The sequence below is a fragment of the Chaetodon auriga genome, chromosome 12 (assembly GCF_051107435.1).
Source record: "Chaetodon auriga isolate fChaAug3 chromosome 12, fChaAug3.hap1, whole genome shotgun sequence".
NCBI classification, from domain to species: Eukaryota; Metazoa; Chordata; class Actinopteri; order Chaetodontiformes; family Chaetodontidae; genus Chaetodon; species Chaetodon auriga.
In genome coordinates this window covers 11,114,255-11,140,917 of record NC_135085.1, presented here as the reverse complement: position 1 = coordinate 11,140,917, position 26,663 = coordinate 11,114,255, and the positions used below count along the sequence as shown (strand labels likewise).

The window sequence follows — 26,663 nt, the reverse complement described above, 5'->3', positions numbered from 1 at the left end:
TACACTTATGGAAAATGAAAAGGCGACTTGATTCCTCTTTCTGTTGCAGTAATGTTGTGGTCTGTGAAGTAGCTCAAACGTTACTTGGTAAGGATCCACGTTACTCTGACAGCTTTTTTTTTGGTTTTTATTTTATTCTATTGTGGCTGCACACCAGTCTTAGTTCACAAGTGGAGAGTATTTTATTTCAAATTGAGAGCTATTCTGAGCATATCTGCCTATATAACATTTTCAGCTTTGGGATTTGTGCTGCCTTCTCCCTGAGCTTCCACATCCACACCGTCCTGATCTGAGTGCAGCGTAATTCAAAGTGAAGGGAGACTGCAGGGCTTTGTGTGTGTGTGTTTGTTGACTTCTGCCAATGAATCAGACGGAGCCACACACTGCTTTCTTTACTCAGTCTTTCTCTTTCTCAGGATCATATTTATTATTTTGTCTCATTGCTTTTTTAGTTTAACCTCTTGGTCTTTTACTTACTGGATTTTACAGTAGTCTGGCTTATTTGATTCGACCTCCTCCCAGGCGCAATAAGATTATTTGGGAGAAAGTCGAAGACAAAGCGCATTATTTAGACCTTTTTTATAGAACAAGGTAATTTTTTGCACTGAGGGAAGATAAAATATAGAAGTAAACGGGCTGTGCTGCAGTAATTGTCTCTCATTCCAGATATCAAGTAAACTGAGCATCTCAAAACTAATAGATAAATTCATAAACACGGCCTTTGTTTGCAGTGAGAGCTAAGATATATGGCACCTAATATTACCATTTAAAGGATCGGAGGGTGAGATTTAAGACAATCTATTGGTAGAAATGGAATATACATAATATTCAAAATTATGTTTTCATTAGTGTATAATTACCTGAAAATGAGAATTGTGTTTTCATTACCTTAGAATGAGCCCTTAATATCTACAGAGGGAGTTCGTTCCGTGAGCACCGAAGGTTCTCCGGCATGCTTGGAAAGGGAGGAGTGATGGGAGGGCTGTTCAAGTCAGCAACCTCACCGCTAGATACCACACACTGGACCTTTAAAACAACTCGTTTAACAGGGTTCAGATTTCAGACAGGGTTGCCAGGAATTGAAAGACCCACATCAATTTCAAAACAGCCACATACAAAATGTCTTGGGTTGGTCGTATAGGTAAAAATTAGATTGTTAATCTAATCTTTTCTCTTGGATTGCTGACATTGGTGTAAGTGCTGCAACGTTTTGCATCCTATGTACAGTCACCTGCGATTGAGGATGTCAGGTGGGAGATTCATTCTCACATATACTCTGAATATTTAGCACAGGGAGCAGCTCATATTTCTGGAACATCATTATTGAAGACAGTCAGATAGGAGGCGTGGTTTGGGGTTAGTGTCCTCAGTAACTAGCACAGAACTGACTGAACTGAACTGAGCTTTGTGAGTAAAATGCCTTGTTAAGTTGAATCATCACCGTCCCTGTTGATGAAAAAGTGGCAGATGGTTGATTTCCAGAACCTTAGCTGCTACTGTTCAAACCAGCTGCAGATCAAACAGTCACTGTAGGGGATTTCTGTTGGAACGGTCTGACTCTGGCCTCCTCACCTCTCTTCCTATGACATTTCAAGCTCAGCTCTTTTCTTCTCTGCACTGCTGTGCTCTGAACTGATTTCTCCGGCGCTCGCTGCACCTCCTCTCCTCTGGTCTCCCCTCTTTTCTTCTCCTCTGCTCTCCGACAGCAATCAGACTGACAGTCTTTCATACAGCCAAGCCTCCGGATGCAAACAACAAAAATAGCTTCAGTTGTCCTCATAGGTCTGGAGACAGACTGTGACAGCATTGACTGATGCAAAATGACAAAAGAAGAATGTGACATTTTTTTGTGGTTTATCTTGAGAAACATCTGTATTAAAGCCTGACATATAAATAACGTGTTTAATCATCAACTGGAAAAGATTTTAGTCCTATTTTCTTTCTGCTTTGTTGTTCTTCGAGATGTACAACAACCTCACTGTTGCATTGTTAAAGTTTAGCTCAGTCAGTTACGCATGCCGTTGAAATATACAATGAACAAGAAGATACTGATGAGAGAAACACAAAATATTTGCATTGCTACAAAAGCTGTTCATGAGTCAGTAGCTGCAGCTTTTGCCTTTAAAAATGTGAAAACTTTCAAAACAGTTAAAACTAAAATATGCTTGCATGAGGTTGTATCTAATGTATAAAATGTATGAAATGTCCGGTGGTCAATGAAATGGACTGCAGTCTGTCTTCATGTGTGTTTTTTGCCAAAAACCCAACCCTAAGCTTGTTTGATACAGCTGAGGTGACCTCCACCTCCACCTGGGTCTGCTCTCATGAAGCAAGATTAGTGGGTTCCAGTCTGTGTTTGTCTAACATTAAAGTAACACTTTACAGTAACATCTTACTTTTGGTGCTAACGATAACGTGTTACGAGGGTTCTGGTTGATGTTATTAACTTTACAATATCAAGTCACGTCTTACCACCTGTATGTTAGTGTTTGTCAACTTTCAGCAAAGTTCAGCCTGCAATCATTTTCAACACAGAACTCAGAAATACAAAATGGCAAATACAGCTGAGGTCGAGAAACATACCATTCACCTGGCTCGTGTGTGTGTGTGTGTGTGTGTGTGTGTGTGTGTGTGTGTGTGTGTGTGTGTGTCTGTCTGTCTGTCTGTGTCTGTGTCTGTGTCTGTGTGTGTGTGTGTGTGTGTGTGTGTGGCTGGCTCTGTGCAGAGGGCACCACACTCTGCTCCACCAAAGCTGCAAAATGTAGATAAATATATTGATTCAGTTTTGTTAGGCATTAACCTCTTGTTTACATGTACATTATCAAAAAAACAGACTGGCCCGTGAGACGCAGCTGAGGTGCGAGCCTGCACAGGGCCGGTGCAGCTGCATAGATTCAAATCAGAGTGTGTCTGTTGCATGAGACATGGGGATGGGAAAAACGCATCTGATGAAGCTTGTCAGCAAAATTCCTGTCAAAACCAATCATAAGCAAGTGCAGCACAACATTGCCACAGAGAAGTTATGCCAAGGCTATCTTAGCAATAGTGCAATTATTACAAACCATAATATGACCATAAGATATAGACAAATATGACACTGCCTTTACTTCTGTAGTTATTTTGGTGAAGGCAACACAAACGTTGCGTCATCAAGTGCATTAATGCTCACAGACAGTAACTTTTTACTTTCAAGTCAAAGTCTAGTCAGAGCTAAAATATACAACAAACGTAATTGTTGGACAACTAGTTCACGAACAGCAGCTCTCTGTTCGGTCGTGAATGAAGTTTTGAATGAAGAGTGTTAAAAATGTTTTGGTGAGACAAACAACCATCAGTCATTGTTTTCTTCATGTCTTTCTTCAAGTTTATTTATTAATTTATGATATTTTGTACTTTTTGGCTTCAGCACAGAAATAGAATGAACAGTTATAAAGCTTTATATTGATCATATTGACTCTATTCAATTGCCTTCACTTTTACTGTGTCACCGTGTGCTACTTCATATGCCAGAAAAGCATTTCAAAATAACTCAGCCCTCAGATGAAAAGACAGTCGTACAGGCAGTAGAAAGGACAGAAGCCATGACAGAACAGAGAGATTTTAATAAAATAAAGAATATGAAAATTCAATTCAACTTAAAACACTTCATTTGTCCTTTTAGAGGCAGATGTGATTATGATTATTATACTCATATACATTCACACAAATAAGAACAATCTAAAAGTTGTGGAAATACAAGGCTTAATGGAAGCAGCCAATCTGAAGCCGGCTAGCAATATTAACGCCATGAAGGCACATTATGTCAAGAAGGTACTTTACCGGTGTGAAAGGACAGTAGTAAACTCAGTATATAACCTCGTCGAGTGGCTGTACCTGAGCCAAGTTTCTGAAAATTCACATGCCTGTAGCATCTCTCTATCACGTTGTTCTTGCACTGTTACCCTGGTGACAGGTGAAGATAATCCATCATTGCAATTTTACATTGACTGTTTACAAAGAGGCTTAGATATTTAAATGCAATACAAGGTCATTGGACCTTGAGTTTTCAGTAAAAGGTTTCAATAAGCACAAAGAGTTCAAGGAGCCGTCTCTTAAATGCAAAGTCAGTTTCAATTATTGCTCAGCACAAAGTGTTTCTTGCTTTCTTATTGTCAGCTAAACATAACAGTCCATGTTTCTTTATCAGTGAATAATTTGAATTGTATTTCCTCTCTGTTTCCTTTAGGCAACATCAGAAACACAGAGCGGCTGAGCTATGACAAGCAGCAGAGCTACAAGATTATGGTGACGGCCTTTGACTGTGGTCAGAAGAGAGCAAAGGAGGATGTAGCCGTGCATATTGATGTCAAGCCTGTCTGCAAACCTGGATGGCAAGGTCAGAGAGAAGCAGCCACTGACATACATTCAAAGTGCCTTCACTTACCTTGCAGTAATTTACAGAAATAACTTATTGCTATGCCTGGTATAAAGTGCACTGACATATTGTTTAAATATAATTTGTTATAAAACAATACCATCCAAATTGGAGCGGGTGGTTCAGTGCAGTTTCTGAGCAGATCCTTCCCCTCGAGGGAATTCTATCTCATTTTAGAACGAACGTCTCTCGAGGAAATCAGAAGACCTGACAAAAACCTCCAGAGGGAAAGTTGACTGGAGTGTGTTCTTTTTTTTTTTCTCCTTTAACATGCTAGCAGCTTGGCATTTGAGCCAGCCTGTCTCCCCTGCTGCTTCACCTGTCAGCACTGACAGCATCTCAGGAGTCATGCTCACACAGGAATAAAGGAGGAAGACAGAGGAAAGATAAAAGGGGAGAGAGGAAAGGGAGGAAGAACGAGATAAAGAAAGAGACCGAATGAACAGGCAACTCAAGGGAGGAAAGGGAGAAACAAAGTTACAGGGAAGGAAAGAGGTGATCGTTATTCCTACAGTCTTAAAAAACCACAGATCTGGGTGGAGATAAATGACTTAACCAGGATACAGTCTATTGCTGTGTGCGGTGTAGTTAGTGAAACCCCAATCTACTGCAGAACTGTTGTTTCATTATCTGAAGACATGTTTCTTAAGCATAAAGTAATGCTGTTGTTGAATCTATGAGCAGATCCGCTGAACAGTTTCATTAATTCCCATATTCTTTAAATTCTTACCTGAGCCAAGGAAGATAAAAAAAACCTCTTGTTTATTCATTAAACAAATTGTTCTACGTACACTGTAAAACATGTGGACGGTATATGATTATATATATATGTGTGTATATATAATGCATGTCATCTTCAGCAATTTAGGGGGCCTTTATTACAGATGATGAGAGGAAAACAAAGGAGAGAGAGATCCTTTCTCTGCTGGAAATCAGAGATGTTGTGGTTTAACACTAAAGCTACAAGGGCTTCCTATGTGGAGGGTATATCAAGACATGTGCAGAGTGTATGTGATGAACTCTGTCCTGGGAATTACCACAGCCACAACAACTTAATTGAACAGCAATACTGGATACAGTTGTTTGTGATAATACATTAGATTAATACTGCTGTGCATTAAAAAGTGGGTATCTTTGGTTTAGAGTAGGTCAGGCTGTTGATTTCACCAACATCTAGTCCATGGCTACATGCTATAAATGTTCATAATGGTTTGATGGATGTTTTTCAGCTACCCGAAATATACTTGCGATTTCAGTGTTGGACATCTCGCTCTATGTCTAATGGCGTCACATCAGTTTGTGCTCAAAGATCATTTTAGTTAAAATCACAGCTGACCGAGCCTAATGTTTCAGACATTAGATTCACATCCATTAGTGCAAAGAGAGCACATACTGAAAATGACGTGAATGCCAGTTGTTTAGGATTTAGGGACACTCACTGAGAGAAATGTCAGTGCATATCGCAGAGGGGTGGAGGTGCAGAGAGAGAAAGAGTCTGTGCAGTGTTGAGAAAGTCTGAAATGACATTAAAACTTTATGTAAATGTCATCTTCATGTGCAGCAGAGCTCTGAGGGGCCATCGATTTTAACACAGTAGTCCTAACCAAAGAAATAATTGAAGAATAGAAGGTACAGGCTATTTTTAATCCAACATATTGTGATTAACAAATCATAAAATCAACAAAATGACAAGAAAAAAAATACCAGCTGGATCTTCCTTTTGCTAATAAGGGAAGAAATTTGAGAAAAAATGGGCACATGGTGTTACTGACACACTGCATATGAATCACAAAGAAACACTTGCTATCACACCCTGCTAACATCCTCATCAATATTGAATGATTCTTTGCAATTTGGCTCATAAAAAGAAGCCATACTGCATAATCCTGTTGTAAAGCCATTAGCCCATAGTAGCTTAAAGCCATGAATAATACATAAAGCAATGATGCATTCAAACTTGAAGCCATTTGTCCATGCAACCTTATTTATCATCTGCGTGTAAAGGTCAGCAGTGCTTCTGCAGCTGTTTTTTGAAGAATGCCCCTTGGCATAAATAGAGGCTAAATGCATCTGGCTCCACCTCACCTCTCACTCCTCCTCACTCCTACCTGGTCACAGCCCCTTTTCTTTCTTTGTGAACGTTTGTCTCAGGAGACTTGATATCATATTCTGTAGGCTTGGCAAGAGCACCCAGGTGTCCACCTACACAGACACACACACACACGCATACACACACAGACACATACACACACACACACACACACACACACACACACACACACACACACACACACACAGGCACATTCCTGTACACATCCCATTCACCACTGTGATTCAGGGCTTCTTGTACAATGAGGATAGTTCTAACACCTGTGTAATGAAAATATACCTTGAAACAGCACTAATAGAAGGTAAGCACTCCTTTCTATCAGGCCTGTCATGCGGGGCAGTATTTCACTGAGGAATTTCCAAGCTCCAAAGTTGCCGACCTGTCATTCTTTCAAGACCCACATGCTCATTAAGAAACCACCTACAGTAGAACATGAAATAAGATTTCCTGCATTTCTGTGGACTGCTTCAGTGATGCTTGAAATGTTGAAGGAAAGATTTGCAACAAGAGATATGTGGATCCTACATGGAACCAGGTTTAAAGAAAAAAATAGATATAATATCAATATATATATATAGTTACTATGCTTTACACACTACGATAAACGAATTGGATTTAATTGTATATTTCCACCAAATTGTAATTATGAAGACAATCTAGTGAAAGAGAAATGTAATTTTGACACAGGGTTGAAAAGCAATAGACATTCAAGAGACAAGTGAAATGGAACTATATAATGATAGGTGGAGATTGTCAGTTTTGTTGTCAGTGAAACCACATGGTACTGATGCTCAGCTCTCCCAGTGTGTGCATATGATCAAGAGTTAATGGGAGTACAACCCTGAGAGAAGGTCAATTTTAGTGAAATGTTCAAGAGGACCAACACCTATCTATGTAGTTACACATGTAGTGACAATGACATGATGTCTCATTTATTTCTCATGTGAATACAACTACTAAACAAAATTTGATCCTTAAAGGTTGGAACAAGCGGGTGGACTATGAGCCGGGGACTGGAAGCAGGCAGCTGTTTCCCAAGATGCACTTGGAAACATGTGGAGGTCCCCTGTCTGGCGTGAAGGCAATGGTAGAGCTGCAGACCAATCACATCGGGAAGGGCTGCGACCGGGAAACCTACTCTGAGAAGTCTTTACAAAAACTCTGTGGTAAGTAGAGAGAAAAGGAACAAGAGAAAAAAGGTAGTTTAAGTTGAAGCGAGAAGTGGAAGAAATGATGGATTGAAATGCCTTGTTGAAGTAGTGAGGTGCTATTAAAGAGTCGAGGACTATGAAAGAGCAAAGGGTAGGAATAATAATGAGAGACAAGGAAAAATTTAATTCAAAGAAGAAATTACCTCTTGACATCATGCCCTCTGCGGCCTATTAATATGCCAGTTTTCATGCCACTTTAATCCTGCAGACTATTTTGAAATAATGTTTATTTTAAATTAAATTTCCAGGTGCTATTCCAAACTGTGATGTGTTCATGGCTTTGCACTGTAATATACAGCACGTGTCAAAGAGACAAAGAGAATATTCCCGCTGAAAAATTAGGATTAATTCATTTTTAAGGGAAACTAAATGTCTAAAGAGATTTAATGTTGTGCACAATGATCATTTTCTACATTTTTTGCTTTCTTGTGTCTTTGAAACTTGTCTAAAAAGGACTGATGTCAAGTCAGTCTTACAATTAGGGGATTTCTGGATGCAAGTTGTCAGTTATATTGTGTCCTGTGAAAGAATAAATCTCAAAAGGTGGATTAAATAAGGCACTAATAACAAACTAGTCACCATTTCTAAGCATGCATTGATTTACCATCTACCTTTGAAATGATTTATATTTGTGAAATTCACAAACAACATTAGGTCACTGAACTGATGTCTGCAGATTTCTGCTATTCAAGAATCACATGGAAATTAAGATCGTTCTGGAGAAGCAGTTTCTCTCCAGGTTGATTGTGTGCAGCCGTCTTGACAGCGTCGTATCTTCTGATTGGCACATCCAGGTGCAGCATCAGGCAGCACTGACCTCCTTCCTGCCCCCAGCCCTTCCACAAACTGGACGGCGTCTCTCCTGACTGACAGCGGCCGAGACAGCGACCTCATTTACAGATTCGACGGGCGTCAAGCTGCTAATATTCCAGATCACGTGGTGCCCCAAAACCTGACAGATCAGTTCACTGTAGCAACGTGGATGAAACACGGGCCCAGTCCAGGACTCAGAGCTGAGAAGGAAACCTTACTGTGTAACTCTGACAAGACTGGTGAGGAAAACAATTCACCTGCTCACTGTTCAGAAGAAAATTTCCATCAAACATGTTGGGAGTGAAAATTTGTGCAAAACAAGTTTGAGCACTGAGCTTGTATTTGACCTTTAACTTCAGCCACATTTTTCTTATTTTGATTTAAAGGTGTCCTCAGTGATAGAACCATTCTATGAACATAACATGATCAAAAACATCATTTCAAAATAAGATAATTAAGCTAAGTCTGAAGCCCACAATGCCCTTTGAAATTTGCAACTTTTTCCCACTGCATGTCTGAACTAAGCTGCCTGAACTGTGTAATTAAGCAAGCCATCTGCACATTTCACGCTCTCACAATGGTCTCACAGATGGTGTATTAGCTTAGGAGATGTGTAGTCTGATCTTGTAATGCAAAACTGCAGAGTAGTTTGTGTTAGACCATCAAAATCTTCTCAACCCTTTTTTTCATTTGCAGCTTTTTGCTTAAGGATGTGAATGGTACCAGAAGGCTGAGTGTGAGGGCCAGATCAGCGTACAGTGTGGAGAAATGGCCGCGTATTATATCCCATTATTCCTCTGGCTCAGATACGGACAAAATAACCATCATGATAATTATCACAATATTATCTCAATAGCAGCATGTCAGTATAATTACCAAATTGTTCCTAATCCAGCGGTTCTCAAACTCGGGGGAGAGTCAGAGATCCACTGCAGGGGCTGGACAGAAGATAACCAGGAGAAAGACATGGAGTGAAACAAAGCTGAATGAATAGAATTTATGTTGGGAAAATAAACAAACACGGGTTCGCTGATGCTATCATGCTGACATTTATGTCCCTAAATCTCAACTCAGATTTTGGTCCATTTTAACATGTTATCATTCAGTTAGACATGAGAAAAGCGACATCTTGAAATGGGAATTTTGACAACAATCCAATGATATGGATGGACAGGAAATTCTAATATTGTTAGTAAAAGAGTAAAAATGAAATGGGAGTGCCTTTTTTCACATTTAGATCGCTTAGAAAGTGATAAATGCACTCTCTGAGACCCTTGTCATGATTAATCAAAGGATCAAATAATTTTCAAAATGTTGCTTTGTTATGTTTTGATTTGCACTTCTAGAAGTTTGGGATGACAAACATCTGTTCGCATTTCAGTCATTTTAACACCAAAAAATGCTCATACAAAACAAGACAAGCATTAGTTCGTCACTGAGGACTTGTGTGGTATTTAGAAGAGAATCTGATGCACATCCCACACCTCATCCCACCTCAAGCTTATTTAGTGTATTATGAAAGCAGAGCAAGTGGGACTTGCCTTTCATTGCCATCTCCTTCAGACACCACTCGATGAAAAAATACTGGCAGTGTGCTCACTGTGAGCACACTCACTAGACCCTTTCTGTCATGCTGATAGCTGTGTTTTGATGTGGAGAACCCATTTGCAGTAGCTGAAGAGTTTCTCCTAGCTGTACTGTACGGCATTTTCTGGATGATTCAAGAAAAACAAATCAAACTGCCTCCACAAGAGATCTTAAGGAGCAGGTGCATCAGTTACTGTCCTCGAAGTCAAGGGCGTAGGCTTGTTGACTGTCACATTGTCTAATGCTGGATTTTATGTAATTGCATGCACATGTTCGTGTCTTTGTGTGACCGTGTGTGCTTATGATCTTCCTTTTGCAGAAATGAACCGCCACCATTACTCTCTGTATGTTCACAACTGCCGCCTGGTGTTCTTGCTGAGAAGAGATTTCACTCAGGTCGACACTTTCAGACCCGCCGAGTTCCACTGGAAACTGGAGCAGGTGAGGAGTGTGTGTCTGTGTGTGTGTGTGTGTGTGTGCGTGTGTGTGTGTGTGTGTGTGTGTGTGTGTGTGTGTGTGTGTGTGTGTGTGTGTGTGTGTGTGTGTGTGAGCTCGTCTGTGTCCTATTTGAGTGCGAACATAGATTCAGGGTGATTTTCTACAGCAGGTGAAGGGCTATCATTATTTGTGTAGTGAAGGGAGAGGCTCTCCATTCTAATTACCTGAGGCCCTCCATCACTTTCTTCTGCTCGCTGCAGGAGATAAGAGGGTAGAAGACACTGTTATCCCCCCACACACACACACACAAACACAAACACACAAGCATAGACTCAAATTGGAAATTGTGTTTAGTTATGGATAATAGCTCACCTAGCAGCAGATCTCTATTATCTACCATGCTTGTGGAGTGTTGTTAAACCAATTTGCAGTGAAGCTCAGTGTTTCAGTCCTGTACAAAGCCTCTGAAAGGAAAACATTGCACCATATGAAGTTGCTTCAACTACAGAGATGTACATAATAAGTTGTTTTTTTTCTCTCTCATAATGTGTCACAGTGCTTTTCCGGCTGGAATTATGCTGCAGATGTACATAGCACAGTACAGCACATGAATGACACAATGCACAGCAGGCAGGTAGTTAATCTAAATATAAACATAGATATCTAAAGTTGTGGTCCACAAAGTGACACCTTATTTTTGTACCCCCCAAAAGACATTATGATATGAGACCAGTAACTGGAAGGATTAAAGGTCTTGCTCAAGGACACCTCAGTAAGGCAGATGCTTGAATGAGAATCACCCAGCTGAAGGGTGTCTGGTGACTCCAGCTCAGCAGGCAGTCACTGAGCAGAGAAAATCCGTCTGTAAAAAGAAAATAAACTCCCTGGAGTCAAAATGATTTTCATGATAAGCCAATGAACTCACAGAAATCCTTCCACTGTCTCCCCATCTCACTAATAATGGATGGTAGATGTAAATCTAATCTAATTGTTTACCCTTGGGATACAACATATATCCGTCTCATGCTGAAATTATTAGAAAATGCTTCATAATTACAGCAAGCTGTGAGGAGTTTTTGCTCACTAAGCAGATTATCAGATATTTGTATTTGGGTCTTTCCGTATGAGTGCGCTCATGGCTGTTTGACCATGCATCAACATGTGTGTCCGCTCTGATCACTGCTTTTATTTTAGAAATTGTTCCACATTTGCATGAAAAATAACATGCAAAGCTCATTCAGTTAGTCCTCGTGTGCATGCAATCATCCCTGTGTGTTTTCTTGGCACTGTCTCTGCCGGTGCTGGTGTGTACCTTCCAGCCAGGTGGTTGTTTGTTCTGGTTCAAAGATAGATTGAAAAGTTTTTCTCTGTCCAGTGTTCTTTTCTCCTGATGTAAAAAAAAAAAAAAAAAAAAAACCCAGAAAGATGTGACTAAGAGAAGCCCAGCAGCAGACTGCTGAGCTTTCTTAGCTAACAACCTCAACACTCAGTCCTATTTCAGTCTCGTTCATCTCATTCTCTTTCGCTCTCTTCTTATCTTTCCATTGCTCTCTCTCCCTCTGTCATTCTCTCCCACACACAAATACAGTACATCGATAGTGGGGATCCCATTTTCTCCTTTAGTTGGATCTTGAGAAGGAGCACAGAGGAAGCACGCAGCGCAGTCAAAGAGAATACGTGATGAGTTACTCACCAGTACAAATCACTTGTGCAGAGATTCTCATGAAATATAAATGAAAACTGGTCTGAAATACCAGAGATTAACCAGAGAAATGACATCATAGAAGCGTGAATGGACAAAGTGGAGGAAAAACCACTCATAATATTTTCAGAAACTGCCATTTCATTAAGCTTTGATGTACAGTACAGTTTGGAGCACTTGCATTGATTTATGTATCTGTGTACAGTATTTCTGCTCATGCTAGTGTTTTCCTGGATTTAATAATTCTTTGGCAAGCACTCGTCCACTGGTTCTACATGCAGGATCTCAGGCGTTGATTGTCGACTTTGGCCGCTGCCAAAGAAGAAACTGGTGTCTCTTTTTACATTTGATTTGGGTCTGTGTTATTGTTGAATCTAGCTGCAAAGTGGTGAGTGCAGAACATTGCTCTTTGAATCTGAAGAACTGACATCAAAACCTAATGCGTGCCTTGAAGCAGCGCACTGTATTTTAGGTCCAAGAGAAGTGAGCACAGTGTCCTTGAAAACAGCGGCAGTGTTCTGCAAATACAATTTGGATCTTTTTTGAAGATGCCAGAAGGTTTAGTGAACTGTATAACTTGAGTGAAATTGCAAGCACATGTATTTTCATCTTGCATCGATGACTGTCAATGAACCTACAGTATGGTTTGGGTTTTAATTCACAGGGTCCACTTTGAGCTTTTATCAACAAGGACAACATTACCATTGCCATGGTGAATTAAGTTTAACGGACCGAAATACTGATCAAATATTTGTCAGGAAATTGGCTTTTTCCCTGCAGACGTTTTGACATGTCATAGCAGGACTCTTATCAGGACTCCATTCCATTTGGATGACCTAGTTCCAGGTTGTGATATTGTGCGTGTCAGCTTACTGCAAAGGTACCAGATGATAAAACAGAGCCATTTTTACTGTGATTGGTTACACCTGTTTCCTGCTATCACAAGTAAAAGGCTGCCAAATAACTCCCTTGTTCACTCGTTCACTCCTCCCTACTGTATACGACAGATACTCAGAGGGTTACTCTAGAGTAAGCCATAATTTTATCATCTGTAAAGGCCATTGCATTGAGGTATTTGAAGTGCCATGGACTACTTTTTTGTTCCATTGTGTGAATGCTTGATGGCACTGTGTGGTGGGCACATTTCACAGTAAATATTCCAACTCCAGCGTACTGTACTGAAAAGTAGGCAGGAATAGATCTGTTAGGTTCTGATTACACATGTGCATCTTCTACTATACTAGCAGTACATACTGCTTTGGCCAAAATGTAGCATGTAGTATGCAGACAAAAGCAAAATTTTCTTTGTGCCAAAAATACCCGGTTGCTGTACTGATTCAGCAAAGATCTCCAGTATGTATCAGACCAGTCGACCTTGAGTACTGTGTCCCACAACGCAAAGTGCTGGACCGTCACAACAAGCAGATTATTACAATTTTCATGCTATATCATCAGTGAATTCACTTCCAACAATTTCTAAGGTAAGAAATCAACTGTGTAGATTTTGAATATTGGACTTTTAAATGTTCATCTTTCGGAAAATAGTGAAAATCCACATTTATAATTTCTCTTTTTTAGAGCATAAGGGATGCTGCACAGTTGTGGTTGCTTGGATTTAGCCGTGTTATTGTTCACTTCCGCTTTCCAAAATTGGAAACCAGCTAAGCCTGATCAATTTAACTGCTCCATACTGCATACTATGAAAAACATTGTGTAGTACATACTACATACTGTGTTCATCAGTAGTCTGGAGTGGGCAGCTCCAAATATAGCCTCAGCATCAGTTCCTAGTTCTCTCTTCTCTGTGGCACTCACTTGGTTTTTTGATTGACATTTGACTTGTGTGGCCTTTACTCTATGCACAGCAGCTGCTACAGTACCTTAAGGTGAATAATGAGGACAAGCTCAGATTTGTAGAATGTGTTGAAAACGGAGAGTCGTGGATTGAGGGAAGAAGGAGAAGAGGTCACCATGGGTTGTCACAGCTGCTTCTGTACTGTCCTTGTTCCTCCAGCACTTAGAAAGGACACTCAATGGCTTCTGCGGCAACTCCATTTAGCTCTATTGATTTTACAATTCTCGCCCCAAGAGAGGAGGGGGAGAGAGGGATGAAAGGAAGCTGGTGAAGAGAGAGAGAACGAGGCTTCCATTTTCCATGTCGATTGAACGTACTGAAGGAATGTCTCATCTGACAGAAACTTTTACACACACATCTACAGGAACTGACTTAATTGTGAGTGTATACCCTGAACACAACCACACACACACACGCGCACACACAGGATGCCTATTGTCTTTGCTCTTTTTCAGATGGTAATGGACTACAGGATGAATCACTCCTCTCTGTGGACATTATTCGCCGTCCCTGAGTCTAAAGAGCCTATCAGTTGAATCCAGATGTTCAAAAGTTGTTCACTCACAGTCAAATGGTCCTATACAAATGAAGATTCATGTCCTGTAAGCCGAAGAGGGTAGGAATGTGTCAGACATGCAAACAGAGCCACAGAAAGCAGAGGAGAGAGGGAAATAACTAAAGATCAGAACAAAAAAAGAAGTCATTTTTCTCTGTCTGGACCATTTTGTACTATACCTACAGATCAAGTTTGCCCAGCTTAGCAAGATAAAGAACAAGTGTGTGTTTGTGATGTGGCATTGATCTAAATCCTTACAAATGAGGTGTTATTTACTCACAACAGGGTTCTTAGAGTAGGAAAAAATCTATGTTAACAGAGAGGTGAGAGTTGAGACAAATAGTATTTTTCTCAGCAGAGGCCTGAGATTTAAAGGCGATAAGTCAAGGGCCAAAGATGTATTGGTGTTGGAAGTTGTTTCACATCAATCCAAGAGAAGTGTACAAGTCACATGTTGTGAATTACAGACAAACTTTCCAATTTCACCAATTGCACGGCTCGAAACAGCTGCAGACCGCCTGCTATTTATCATTTATGTCAGAGTTTGATTATAGGGACTGAATGCTGGAGTAGCACAAAATCACCCTCGCCGCTTGTCTATACAGCATCTGCAATTATGTGCCTTATCTGCCTGCTATTACTGTGCTCGTTGTGCCATGGCTTGTTCACTGTCCTGTGTTTATTAGAAGCCTCCCTTTGTTTCTGAGATTAATTGGATGATGGTGGTGGTGGTGGTGTTCATGAGAGTGTATTGCCTCTCTGCGTTTGGTTGTAGATACCAGGAGACATTCAAGTGCTTATTCAGAGAGTGATTTAGGTCCATCTCAGACACAAGAGCAGAGTGCCTCAGCTCAGTTGTGTGCATGCTTACAGTGATTAGAATGTTTAGAATGCTGTTATGGCAGCACAGCAGTGCAGTTTTTAGAGGTGGATGGCAGAATGAGTAGGATGTGTCAGTTGCAGTTTGCAAACACAACATTCAAAGTTGGCCCCTCCTCAACGGCACCAGAAGCACATGCCCCTTGACCCCCTGACCACGGCTGCCAGAACAGTGTGCCACCTTGACAGTGGGTGCAAACCAACCCCAGATTCACTTGTGTTTTTTTGTTTTTTTTTTAGGAAAATCCTACTCATTCTGCCTCTAAAGCAAAAGTGCCAGGAATGAGGGTGCAAGAGGGCTGTGTTTGTTTACCACACAGGTGAAAAGTGATCTTGCAACAGTCAAGAAAATCTCCTTGAAGTGAAAATGCTTGTTGTTGTGCATGAAATTCATTCTTTTATTCAGTCAGCCTCACGTGCTCTCTGGCCTTGCTGTGTTTATTCTGTAAATATTATTTCCTATGAATAAGTATGATTTCGCAAGTCAGCTATTACAAGGACTCAGTATGTAGCATACTTAAGTCGAAAAGAGCACATCGTGAAATACACATTTTTTGGTGTTCCGTAAGAGCAAAACAGAAAAAGACAGAGAGCAACAGAGAAGATATTGAACATTGCCTCTAGCGTATACATTTCCAGTGTGTGCGTTTATTTTATTTCTGGCTTCTGTTTCCCAAATGAAGTCATTTGAGAGCTCAGCTGTACTTTGTCTCCTTCAGGCACTTCCTGTGTTATTCCTACAGTATTTAGAGCTGCTGCATCTCACTTAATGTGTGGGTCTTTGCAGTGTGTGCGCGCTGAGACTGGAGTGTGACGGATAGCAAGAGTGACTGTGTGTGTTTGTTGGTGTAAAAGGTGGAGTGCTTATTTACTTCTCAGCAGCACTGCATAAGCATTCGGTCAGCACACTAATGTCTTGACAGCTTGTTTATTCCATGTCTTCATTTTCTGTTTTCTCTCACTCCGACTTGACCTCTCTACCCCTCTGTCCATTGCTTTTTTCCTCCTCCTTCTCTAATTCCTGCCTTACCTGAGGCAAAAAAAGGGGCTTTTCTGGCTGACCTTAAATGTACAATTTAAATAATTCACCAATATTATATTGCTGTATTAGCCAAGTAAGAGCTGCTGAGGCTACAGAAGAGACAGACAGAGACAAAGATATTTCAGAATTCCTGCAGCAAAATCTAATTTCAAAGTGGACCTTTGACTTAAAGTGGCAGCTGTGTTTTGCATTCTTATTTAATCTTGTGCCTCACATCTTTCTTTGTTTAGATTTCTCAGTTGTGTCACTGACATGAATCAGACGCTGCAGATAGATGCTTTAGTAAAACTCCTGAAAGCAGACCTTGATGCTGTCTTTGGGTCTGACCATTTTTCTTTTCAATTAGTACAAAACTTTTCATTAGGACGTTATTTCTCATGGTTATGAATGTTACATGGTCTGCATGTCAGTGTAAACATCTTACATCAGAAATAAGATGGTTTTGTATGAAAAGGTGTGTTTTATGGACACACTTATGAGCACATTAGGAAAGCACTTTTCCTTTCTGTCTTTTGCTGTTTTTTTCTTTGATTTTTCTCTTTTACGATCCTTGTCATGGCCTACCACCACACTGACACATAATAGGCTGGCATCAATAATGTAGTGCCACAACACTGGCAGAAGTGAGGGGAGCAGAGGAGAGGCAAGCAACGTGAATAGGCACAAAGGAGATGAAAAGAGAAAGAGAAGAGAGGTGCAGGTCAGGAAGGAGTGATGAGGTGGAGGTGGGGATAGCAGGAGAGGGAAAACAGAGCAAAGGGGTGTGGAACAGGACAGATGAGAGGAGGAGAGAAGGAGGAAAGGAGGGTAGTGATGCTTAAAAGCAGAGCTTCAGATTTCATGAAATTATCTTCTGAATGTTAAATTCACAGAAAGCAGGCGATCAATATGTTTGGAGAGGACAGCAGCAAAAGAGTATTGTCAACATACAAGAAAGAAAACATGCCCCAATTATTACCAATCATTATACCCTTCACATCATCAATAGTCTTCGCCGAGGATCTGTGCCAAAGCATCAGCATCATCAATATCAGTGGTCTAATGGGACATCCTTATCGGCCGCTGTTCATCACGTAAAACAGATATGAATACCATTATATATGGTTTGCATCCAAATAAAGATGTCTCATCCCATCCCAAGCCTCTCCAATGCATCAAAATAAACCTGACCCTATTAAAGGGCTTTTCAGCAGCCAGCGGAACGTCCTCATTATTCTGTTTATGTCAGCAGATAGAAAATGCCCTGTGAATAAGAGGTTATGTTTGGTTTTCTCCCTAGCAAGATGCACAATAAGCCACTCTGGTTTTATTGCTGGAATCCTATAACCTATGTATATTTGGCACAGAAAACGATCTGGGACTGTGCTCTCTGTGTGAGTAGCAGAACAGGCATCGTCTGCTTCTTCTACCAGATATCCTTTGGGTGACACCCTGACTTCATCCTCGAGACTGTATAGTATTTTCAAGGTCCAATTGGCTCTTAAGATCTTCCTTCTTCCGTGCCCATGTATAAGATATAATAGCCTCTCGTAAATACGCCGTGGCAGATTTCCACAAGATAGACGGTCTTATCTCTAGCGTTTCATTCTCAGCAATAAAACACTGCTATTGCATGGTAGTACACTCAGCAAAGGGAATCAGGCTCAGGAAGGTATCTGCAAGCTGAATCTCTATAAGGGCGAGAGATGGTTATAGTAATAGAGGAATGATCAGAAAGCGTCTGGAAACCAGTTGTACAGTTCTTGATCATGTCCAACACAGTTGTAAAACAAGAAAGTAATCTATTTTAGAGAATACCTGAAGGAGGAGAGTGTATATTCTTCTATTTGAGTGATCACTCCGATTCTATATAAATTGAAAAATGGAGATTTGAATGGAGCTGGGAGGTGAAATGTCGATATTACAGTAGGTTTAGAAACACAAAGTCATCTCACAGTGAGAAGACAGCAATATGGCAAAGGCTGGGAGGAAGTGTATGCTATATACCTGTTACAGGTGCAGTGTTAACACTTTGGAGATTAGCCTCTTACACATAAAGGAAATCAGCAGCCTCCATATCTGTTATTTTGTCCAAGATTAAAAGGGAAATTGTGTAAATAGTTTTTCTAATACTTTTGGAGTTATAGGATGAGTAAAAAACCTCTCCTGGCCATTTCCCCCCGCAGGACCCTGGAACCCTTAAATGGTGCAACAAAATTACAGTAATGCCAAGTTCAGTTTTTTTATGTCTGTTAAGATGGTTACTGTGTCAGATTAGGTGATTATAGACCTATTATTATAGACGGGAAGGAGGTGCTAGGGACTGATTTTTGTTTCATAGTTTCATGCCTCCAACGTCCTGTATGCAACATCGGTTGTCGTCCACTATGACACGCTACTCGGGATAAAACAATCCATTTTTGCCCCCCGACACCCACTTTTGTTCTTGATGTCCTACGTCTGTCGAGTCAGCTGGTATAATGTAGTCTGAAACCAGCATAAAAGCCCTCAGAAGAGGTCTAACCAGGTGAAATAATAGAAAGCACCATCCGGGATCGTGATATGGGTCTATTCTAAAGGGTCCCGTAGATGCTACACATAAAACAGTGTTCTGTGAACCCTTTCAATCCCAGAATAAACTTGCTTGGTCAGCCTTTTTTTTGGTCCGATTTCTTCTGTGTTTCCCAGCATCTGCTGCTGTCCTGAGCTTGTTCTACTGAAGTTTTTAATCTTTGTCCAAATTCAGTGATCCTGCCCCCGAGGTAGGCTGTGTATTCACCTGCTGAAAACAGTCATTCCATTGCAGTAATCCATTTGGCTGAAAAGCAACTATTCCGTCAGGAGCTGAATTTCTGCTCCAGCAGGCCTCAAATCTTCACCATGCTGTAGCATTCTGAGCGATAAAAGGAAGCAAAGATAAAAAGTTTTCATCGGAGGCAACGTTGCCATTTTTCACGCTTCTCGTCAAACAGGCCATGTTTACGGATCCATAGAAAGTTAAGGATTGCACAGCCTTTCCTCAGAGTTTCTCTTGAATTACTGTCTCCCTCAGTTATTCAACTAAAGCGGTTTATTATTGTCAAAAAAAGGTAGAAATGTCAACACTGGAAGTGAGAGAGAGCAAAAATGATAACTATCCTCTCACTGTGAGTGCATCAAGAAAGTCTTTTTCAAAATATTCTGTTTTTGGTGTGAAAAAGCAGCAATTTACTTTGAATAGAAGCCCAAAATGGATCACGAAATATATTTTATAATGCATCTACATTAACAGGGACATGGTCTTAGCAGAAGCATAGAGACACCTCTGCTGCTGCTGCTGCTTCCCCCTCTCTCTCTCTCTCTCTCTGTCTCTCTGTTGCGGGACTCCTCTGATGATTCTGTTCATTCTAAGCAGGCCTGCAACGTGCTTGGGGACCAGCTCATTACAGTGTTTCAGCATTCGTTGTGTTGTTACAGTGGTGCAGAGGAGAAATACTTTCAAGCTCCCACTGAATAATATGCCTTCAGACATGCATTGTGTATGCAAACATGCCTCTGCAGCAAAAGCAGTACATCTGATGGTGTCTACTAATGATGTGTGTGGGTGTGGGTGTGCGCGTGCATATGTGTGTGTGTGTGTGTGTGTGTGTGTGTGTGTGTGTGTGTGTGTGTGTGTGTGTGCGTGTGTGTGTGTGTGTGCCGCGGCATGTATGTGCATTTGTAAGTGCGGGTTATGAATCAATTTAAGTTAGTCAACAAGATAAACAAATTAAATGCTGGATTAGATTCATGGCTTTAACTTTTCTTAATTACCGTAGTCACATGCAGTGTGTGCACATACAGTAAATGACTGCACTAAAAGCCACTCAGTAAAGTCAATCTCTAACAAGATGACCTGTGTTCTTGTCAACAATGCTTTCTTATTACACACTATTGCACATTAAATAATAATATACACAGTATTTGTGTTCATTGTCTGACCCTCAGTGCCTGCCAGCTTCCATTTGTGCTGTAATATTCATGCAATAAAGTCTGATTAGGAGAGTACTGAAACCTCCTGGTGAGGACAGTCACCGTACATGCATTTCTAAGCAAGCATAGAGACATAGAGGTCATTATTTGTTCATGCCCTCTTTCTGCCATTCAGTCCAGCAGCAGTTATCAGTTATTACACTCAAAGACGGAGAGAAAGAATGAGGGAGCACAAGATAAGAGAGAAATAATGTAACTCCGTTATGTTTCCATACTGCCTGAACTCCATGAAATCGTTTCTAGTTTTTCTGGAGCTGGAGTGGAGCTTTACGGGCTTTCGTTTGTTGGGGTTGCCATGAAATTTGGTTCAGACATTCATGGTCCCCAGAGGATGAATCCTAATAACTTTGATGATCCTCTGATGGATAAATTGAAATGCCTTGACAGCAGTGGAGGTGGAGATGACTTGTAATAACTATGATAACTGATGATCCAATAACTTTTCATCTAGCACCATCATCAGGTCAAAATTTTAACCGGCTGTTTACCTGCCAAGCTAATGACATTCCCATTGGCCGCAGCTCTACCTTGTGTTTAGTATTAATTAGCAAATGTTAGCATGCTAACACACTAAGCTAAGCTGTTAAATATGTTAAGGATCATATCTGCTACACATCTGAATGTTTGCATTGTAAACTTGTCACAATTATATTCGCCCAAAACGATAGCAGCAAAAACATGACCAAGAGAGCTGCAGCTCCTGTCAACATCCAGCAAGTTCAAAAAGATCACATGCCTGTTGCAATTCTTCTTTTTCAGTGTCTGTCTTTTGCAGTGACCTCCACAGGCAGTCAGCCAGCCAGCGGCTAAATGAAAGTGGCAATCCATTCTGCCTGTGTACTCCAGTACACATACAGATCCTGAATGTGAGCTGATGAAACTAAAACACACTGTCACTGTCAATAACATGCTTGGAATCATGGGATATCTCAATCTGTGTACAGCACAGGAATCTGAAAACCAGAGCAGGAATCTGGAATCTGTGCCTTAAATCGTGAGCTTCAGATGTGGTTGTGGTCTTACGAGGAAGCGTAGTGGTTACCCCAGTATCTGCAGAGAGATGTGAGACGACACTGTGTGGGAGGGGGTTCTTGGATATCCTCCCTGTGGGAATTTCTGCCTCTTCACACGTGTGGAGGGTTAGACTCTACTTTCCAAATTGAACATCCCTGGAGATTCCTGATGGCTCCAACACAGGTCTCAATTTCGTTATCACATATCACAGCTTGAATAAACTACTTGTGTGTGTGTGTTTGTGTTTGTGTTTGTGTGTGTGTGTGTGTGTGTGTGTGTGTGTGTGTGTGTGTGTGTGTGTGTGTGTGTGTGTGTTTGGCCACTGAGCCTTGGACAGAAATAAAAATCTGTCTGAATGTTGTGTCCTTTCCTGCTGTTCTTCTCAGTGCATCTCAAATTAGCAGATATTCTCCTCTTCAGAACAAATAAATTGTTTGCTGTTAATTCAGCCGAATCCTTCGCACCGGACTGATTGCAGAAAAACAGATGCCGTAACCATAAGAGGAGGAACAATAACGTGAGGACTTGTAAACCCTTGGAGACTTCACCAAATTGCTTGAGACATTAAAACTGTAAATGTCACTTTAAAAGCAAGCACACTTGCAGTTTAAATGGCTTTAAATTGAGGGTATTTGCATGTCTCCCTGTGATTCAGATAACAGGCATCATGATGTGTTGTTGCTTTCCAGACCTCATGCTGGGTTGTATCTGTCATTCATCCTTTTCGGCCGGTGAAATAGGTGGAAACAGCACTTACTTCTATTTATCCATTTCACAGCATATAATAAGACGTAATATGACATGAATGTTCACGGTCTACCCTGGGTGCTTTGAGTGTGTGTGTGTGTGTGTGTGTGTGTGTGTGTGTGTGTGTGTGTGTGTGTGTGTGTGTGTGTGTGTGTGTGTTTCTATACCTGTTAATCCTGTTCAGGGTGTCAGTGAACTGGAGCCAAGTAAGGCAGATCATAGACAGGTCACCTGTCAATCACAGTGCAAATGCTGCGTTCATGTAATATCAAAGTTTCTGTAATATAATTTTGTTTAGCTGTTTACCGACTTGTAAACAGCATTCAGCATTACGTCTGAGATTTTTCTGACAGTGTTTGATATATTTTGACTCGGCACTATAATATTAATAATATGAATGTGCCTGAAAATCCAAACAGCTAAGCTCAGATGTGTGGACAAAGTGCTATATTTTCAATGCACAGTATTTTTCAGCTTTGCATAACCAACTGAGTTATCGACCATCTGGAGTTGTCCCATCACAAAATTGCTCTCCAGTCATAGACGTGGGAATTGTTTGCCTTTTTCCATCCCACGTGAAGTGAACAGAGGGTGACTCATATAGAATATGCAAAGTAAACCCCACACAGGATGGCCCCGGTCAGGTTCACTGTGAGCTGACAGTGCAAATCAGAGATGCACAGTTTCTATATTCTTGTTTTATTAACTGTCAGTTCTGGCTCCACTGTAATCAATGATTTGAGAGCAGAAGCCCTGTGGAGCTGAAACAATTAGTCAGTTAATCAATTAGTTAACGGAATGTTAATCTTAAAAACTATTTTGTCATTTTTCAATCAAAATTGCTTGCACACTGAATATCTTTGAGTTTTGGACAAAGCAAATAATGCAACATCTTGGGCTCTGACAAATCATAATGGGCATTTTTTCTGAAATTTTATAGATAAAACAATTAACTAATTAACTAATTAGTCAAGAAACAATCTGCAGGTTAATCGATGATGAAAGTAATCAGTAGTAGTGGCTCCATCTCCATGTATGCAAAATGGGAAAGGTGTTCACATATTGTTGTGGCCCAGGCAGGGGGGGGGTGGGGGGACTGTGGTTGTGTGTTTGCGATGTAGAGAGACAGGGAGAAAGAGAGCGAGCAGGCCGTGTCCTTACAAGTTCTCCAAATAATCAAAGAAAACCAGGTCTTCCACAGTCGTGTTTGTCACTCATCATGTGCCTTTAATGAACAGCTCATTAGACAGAAACCTCATTAGCTATCTGACGATAGGGAGCAAATGATCCAGAGATGAGGAGAGGAATTTGTTGCATCACTCTCATTGAAGGTAGAAAGGCGGGGAACGTTCAAGGATGTGCTTTCGGTCTCGGCTGCATGATTGGAGTAAACATCATCATCTTCGTAACGGCATCCCTTATAAACATAATCCTCCACGGAAAAATGCTCCTAACCTAAATAAGACCCCCCAGAAAAGAGATGTAGTTGCCAGAGTAATGTATTTTTAAAGCTGCTCCATTTTTGTGTGCGTATGTGCAAAGCAAGGATACTCTCTTATTTGAATGCATAATAAGTGGACACATAACACTGCAGCATAGCAACATGACAGCCTCTCTCCCTCTTTACAGATCTGTGACAAGGAGTGGCACTATTACGTGATCAATGTGGAGTTTCCTGCCGTGACACTATTTGTGGATGGTGTGACCTATGAACCCTACCTGGTGACTGATGACTGGCCCATCCACACCGCCAAGATTGATACGCAGCTAACTGTGGGCGCCTGCTGGCAAGGTCAGTGTGTGTGTATGTCTAAAAATGTACAGTAGTGTTAGTGTGGTGCAGAAATTTGTCCATGGCGTTAACAAAGCTGAAATCAGACAGGAATGGGACACAAATGCTATTGGTTTGTTGGGATTGTTTACAGCTATACTATAATCTGACAGTTGTTTTATATGCAGCAGGCTTTTCAGCTTGAGGTTATGGTTTTTATTTGCTCTGCATAAAATGAAGAAACTGAGTTATTTATAGGCCTATTTCTACAAAAAGGAGCCATATCTGCACAGGAGAAACATCATCTTCGCCACTTCATTTGAAAGCACTGCAGCTCCTTCTGTTATGTAATTGATTTATGGCTGCGTATTGATGGTTACAGCAGCTTTAGTATTGTAAATGCTTGTTGTTAAAACCAATAAAGGGGAAAAAAAAAGAAAAAAAAAAAAAAAGAAATTAAAAAACACCAAATGAGGGAGTACTTTTTGGAAGAATGTTCCAGGAGAGTCTGTGCCAAAGAGCGCTGGAGCTTACAAAGACACTTTGTGTTTTGTTTTTTTTTTTGTTTTTTTTTTATGGTCACCAATATATAGTGTGTATGTAGTGTGTATATGTACACAGCCAGATAATGAATCTACTTTTTTACAGAGGGCGTTTTCCTTACTCAGGAGCAGTTTTGATTAAATACAAAACAGTGCTTTTGTATTGAATAACACATAAATAGCCTAAATTTGTGCATTGTATTTAAACAGTATCAGTATTTTGATCAGAAACAGACCTAAGAACAAATCAGGCAATTAATTAATATTTCAATTAATCAAAATGTTGTGAAATATACAGTGATGTCATTTTTTCTAGATATACAAATGAGAAATACCTGGAAAAGGATGGCAACATATGCCAAACACAGAGGAACGGCATCAACAGCAGCAACCGAAAGATGTTGAAAATTACATTTGAAGCACAAACAGAGAGAGGGAGAAAGCAGGAGTGTTAATGTTAAGATAAATAAAGAGATTAAGATTCATGCCCCAGGGCTGCAAGCATTTCTTCTTTGAAATGGAGAGGCACTAGCCGTGTGGGTATCAAACAGGAAATTCTGCGTGTCAGTTCCAGCGGCAGGGAACGAGAGCGGGTAGTGATCACGTTGGAATGAATAAGAGCTACCCTGCTGCCATGTTTATGACTTGAATAATTATACAAAAAATGCTTTACAGGAGGGCAGAATGACACAGTAGTGATCCGTTCTGCAGCTTGCCTAAATCACGCTCACAGCCCTCGCCAGCATCATCTAAAGCTCCTATCCTGATGCCGTTTTGGTTGCCATTTAAATGTCTTTTCATCCTGTGTCTGATTGCAAATTTTCTTTTTGTCGTCATCATTTTCTTCCTTGCTTCGTACAGCCTGGTCTTTCTGCCTCTTTCCATGAATCTCTGATTGTGAGAGAAAGCCCTGAAGGAAGGATTAGCTAGAGTGAATGGAGGACAACTTTGCCAGCTATTACATCCCAATGAAGCCGCTTTAAGCTTCACTAAGCCGCAACTGATAACTTTGCAGGCCATTAGCAAGCAAGATTGCCTTTCAGCCTCTCATTTCTCCATCCCCTTTTCCCCACAATCAACAACATAATGATGAGACATGTGGAATGAAAGGCATTCCGACTGTATTCACTGCCCTGCAAGCAAAAAGGAAAACATGTGTTGCCACCATATAAGGTTAATAAGAGAATGGTTCGGGTGGGTATTGTTGGGGGGTTTTAAGCAGTTTTTGTCACTATAAGCTATTTTTGAGTTGGGATGGGAATGTGTGTTTGCCATCGCATTTCATGTGCCACAGGAAAGTGGGTGTGCAATTTCAAAGCAACCCTCACAGTACAGTACACAAATACTTACCAAAGAAGCACAGTGTAGGCATCAAGAGCCTTGGGTAATTTTATGTTGGTAATGAAAGGCACCAGTCGACATATACACGAGTAAGTTTAAAATGATTTGCAGTTTAAGTAGAAGCACGGTGTGCTTTGTGATCGTATTCTTTTAGCACACAGTGAAATGAGAAAAGAAGCCATATTAAATATCCCAGCGCACCAGTACAAGCATAAACAGTATTTGTTTTTGTTTTTTTTTTTCAAATCGAAAGTAATCCATTAGACCTTTCTCATTTTGGCTCGTCCAAGCAGAAGAAGCACAGGTGTAGCTAAAAATATTAATTATGGTTCTTTATGGCTCTGGTTTAAGCTAACACGTAAAGTGCCATGGATCCGGAATGACATGCAGCAGCAGTTATCAATGTTACTGGTTACACCAGTGTCTGACAAGCAATCCATTTTCTGAAAACAAAACAAGAACTCAGACCTTTACAACACTGACATACAGATTCACTGACTTAAAACACACGGATCAGGTAAATATATCTCTCTGGACGTCGCACTGTATCACACAAGTACGAGAATAGCACAGTGTAGCTCCGAGGCTCAATTGCCTGTGAATCAAAGGGAACCAAAAATCCAAATAATAATTACAAAAACGGCATGTTTC

The 26,663-nt window shown here is 40.6% G+C and overlaps 1 protein-coding gene across 1 annotated transcript in view; it reads left to right on the top strand.

Moving 5' to 3' along the window:
• clstn2a (calsyntenin 2a) overlaps nt 1-26,663 on the top strand; it is a 145,067-nt gene that overhangs the window by 105,379 nt on the left and 13,025 nt on the right. The window contains exons 6-10 of the mRNA XM_076745076.1: nt 4,226-4,375; nt 7,505-7,690; nt 8,530-8,787; nt 10,455-10,576; nt 23,988-24,150. Of these exons, the coding sequence (XP_076601191.1) occupies nt 4,226-4,375; nt 7,505-7,690; nt 8,530-8,787; nt 10,455-10,576; nt 23,988-24,150 (879 nt within the window). The remainder of the gene's footprint in view (nt 1-4,225; nt 4,376-7,504; nt 7,691-8,529; nt 8,788-10,454; nt 10,577-23,987; nt 24,151-26,663) is intronic.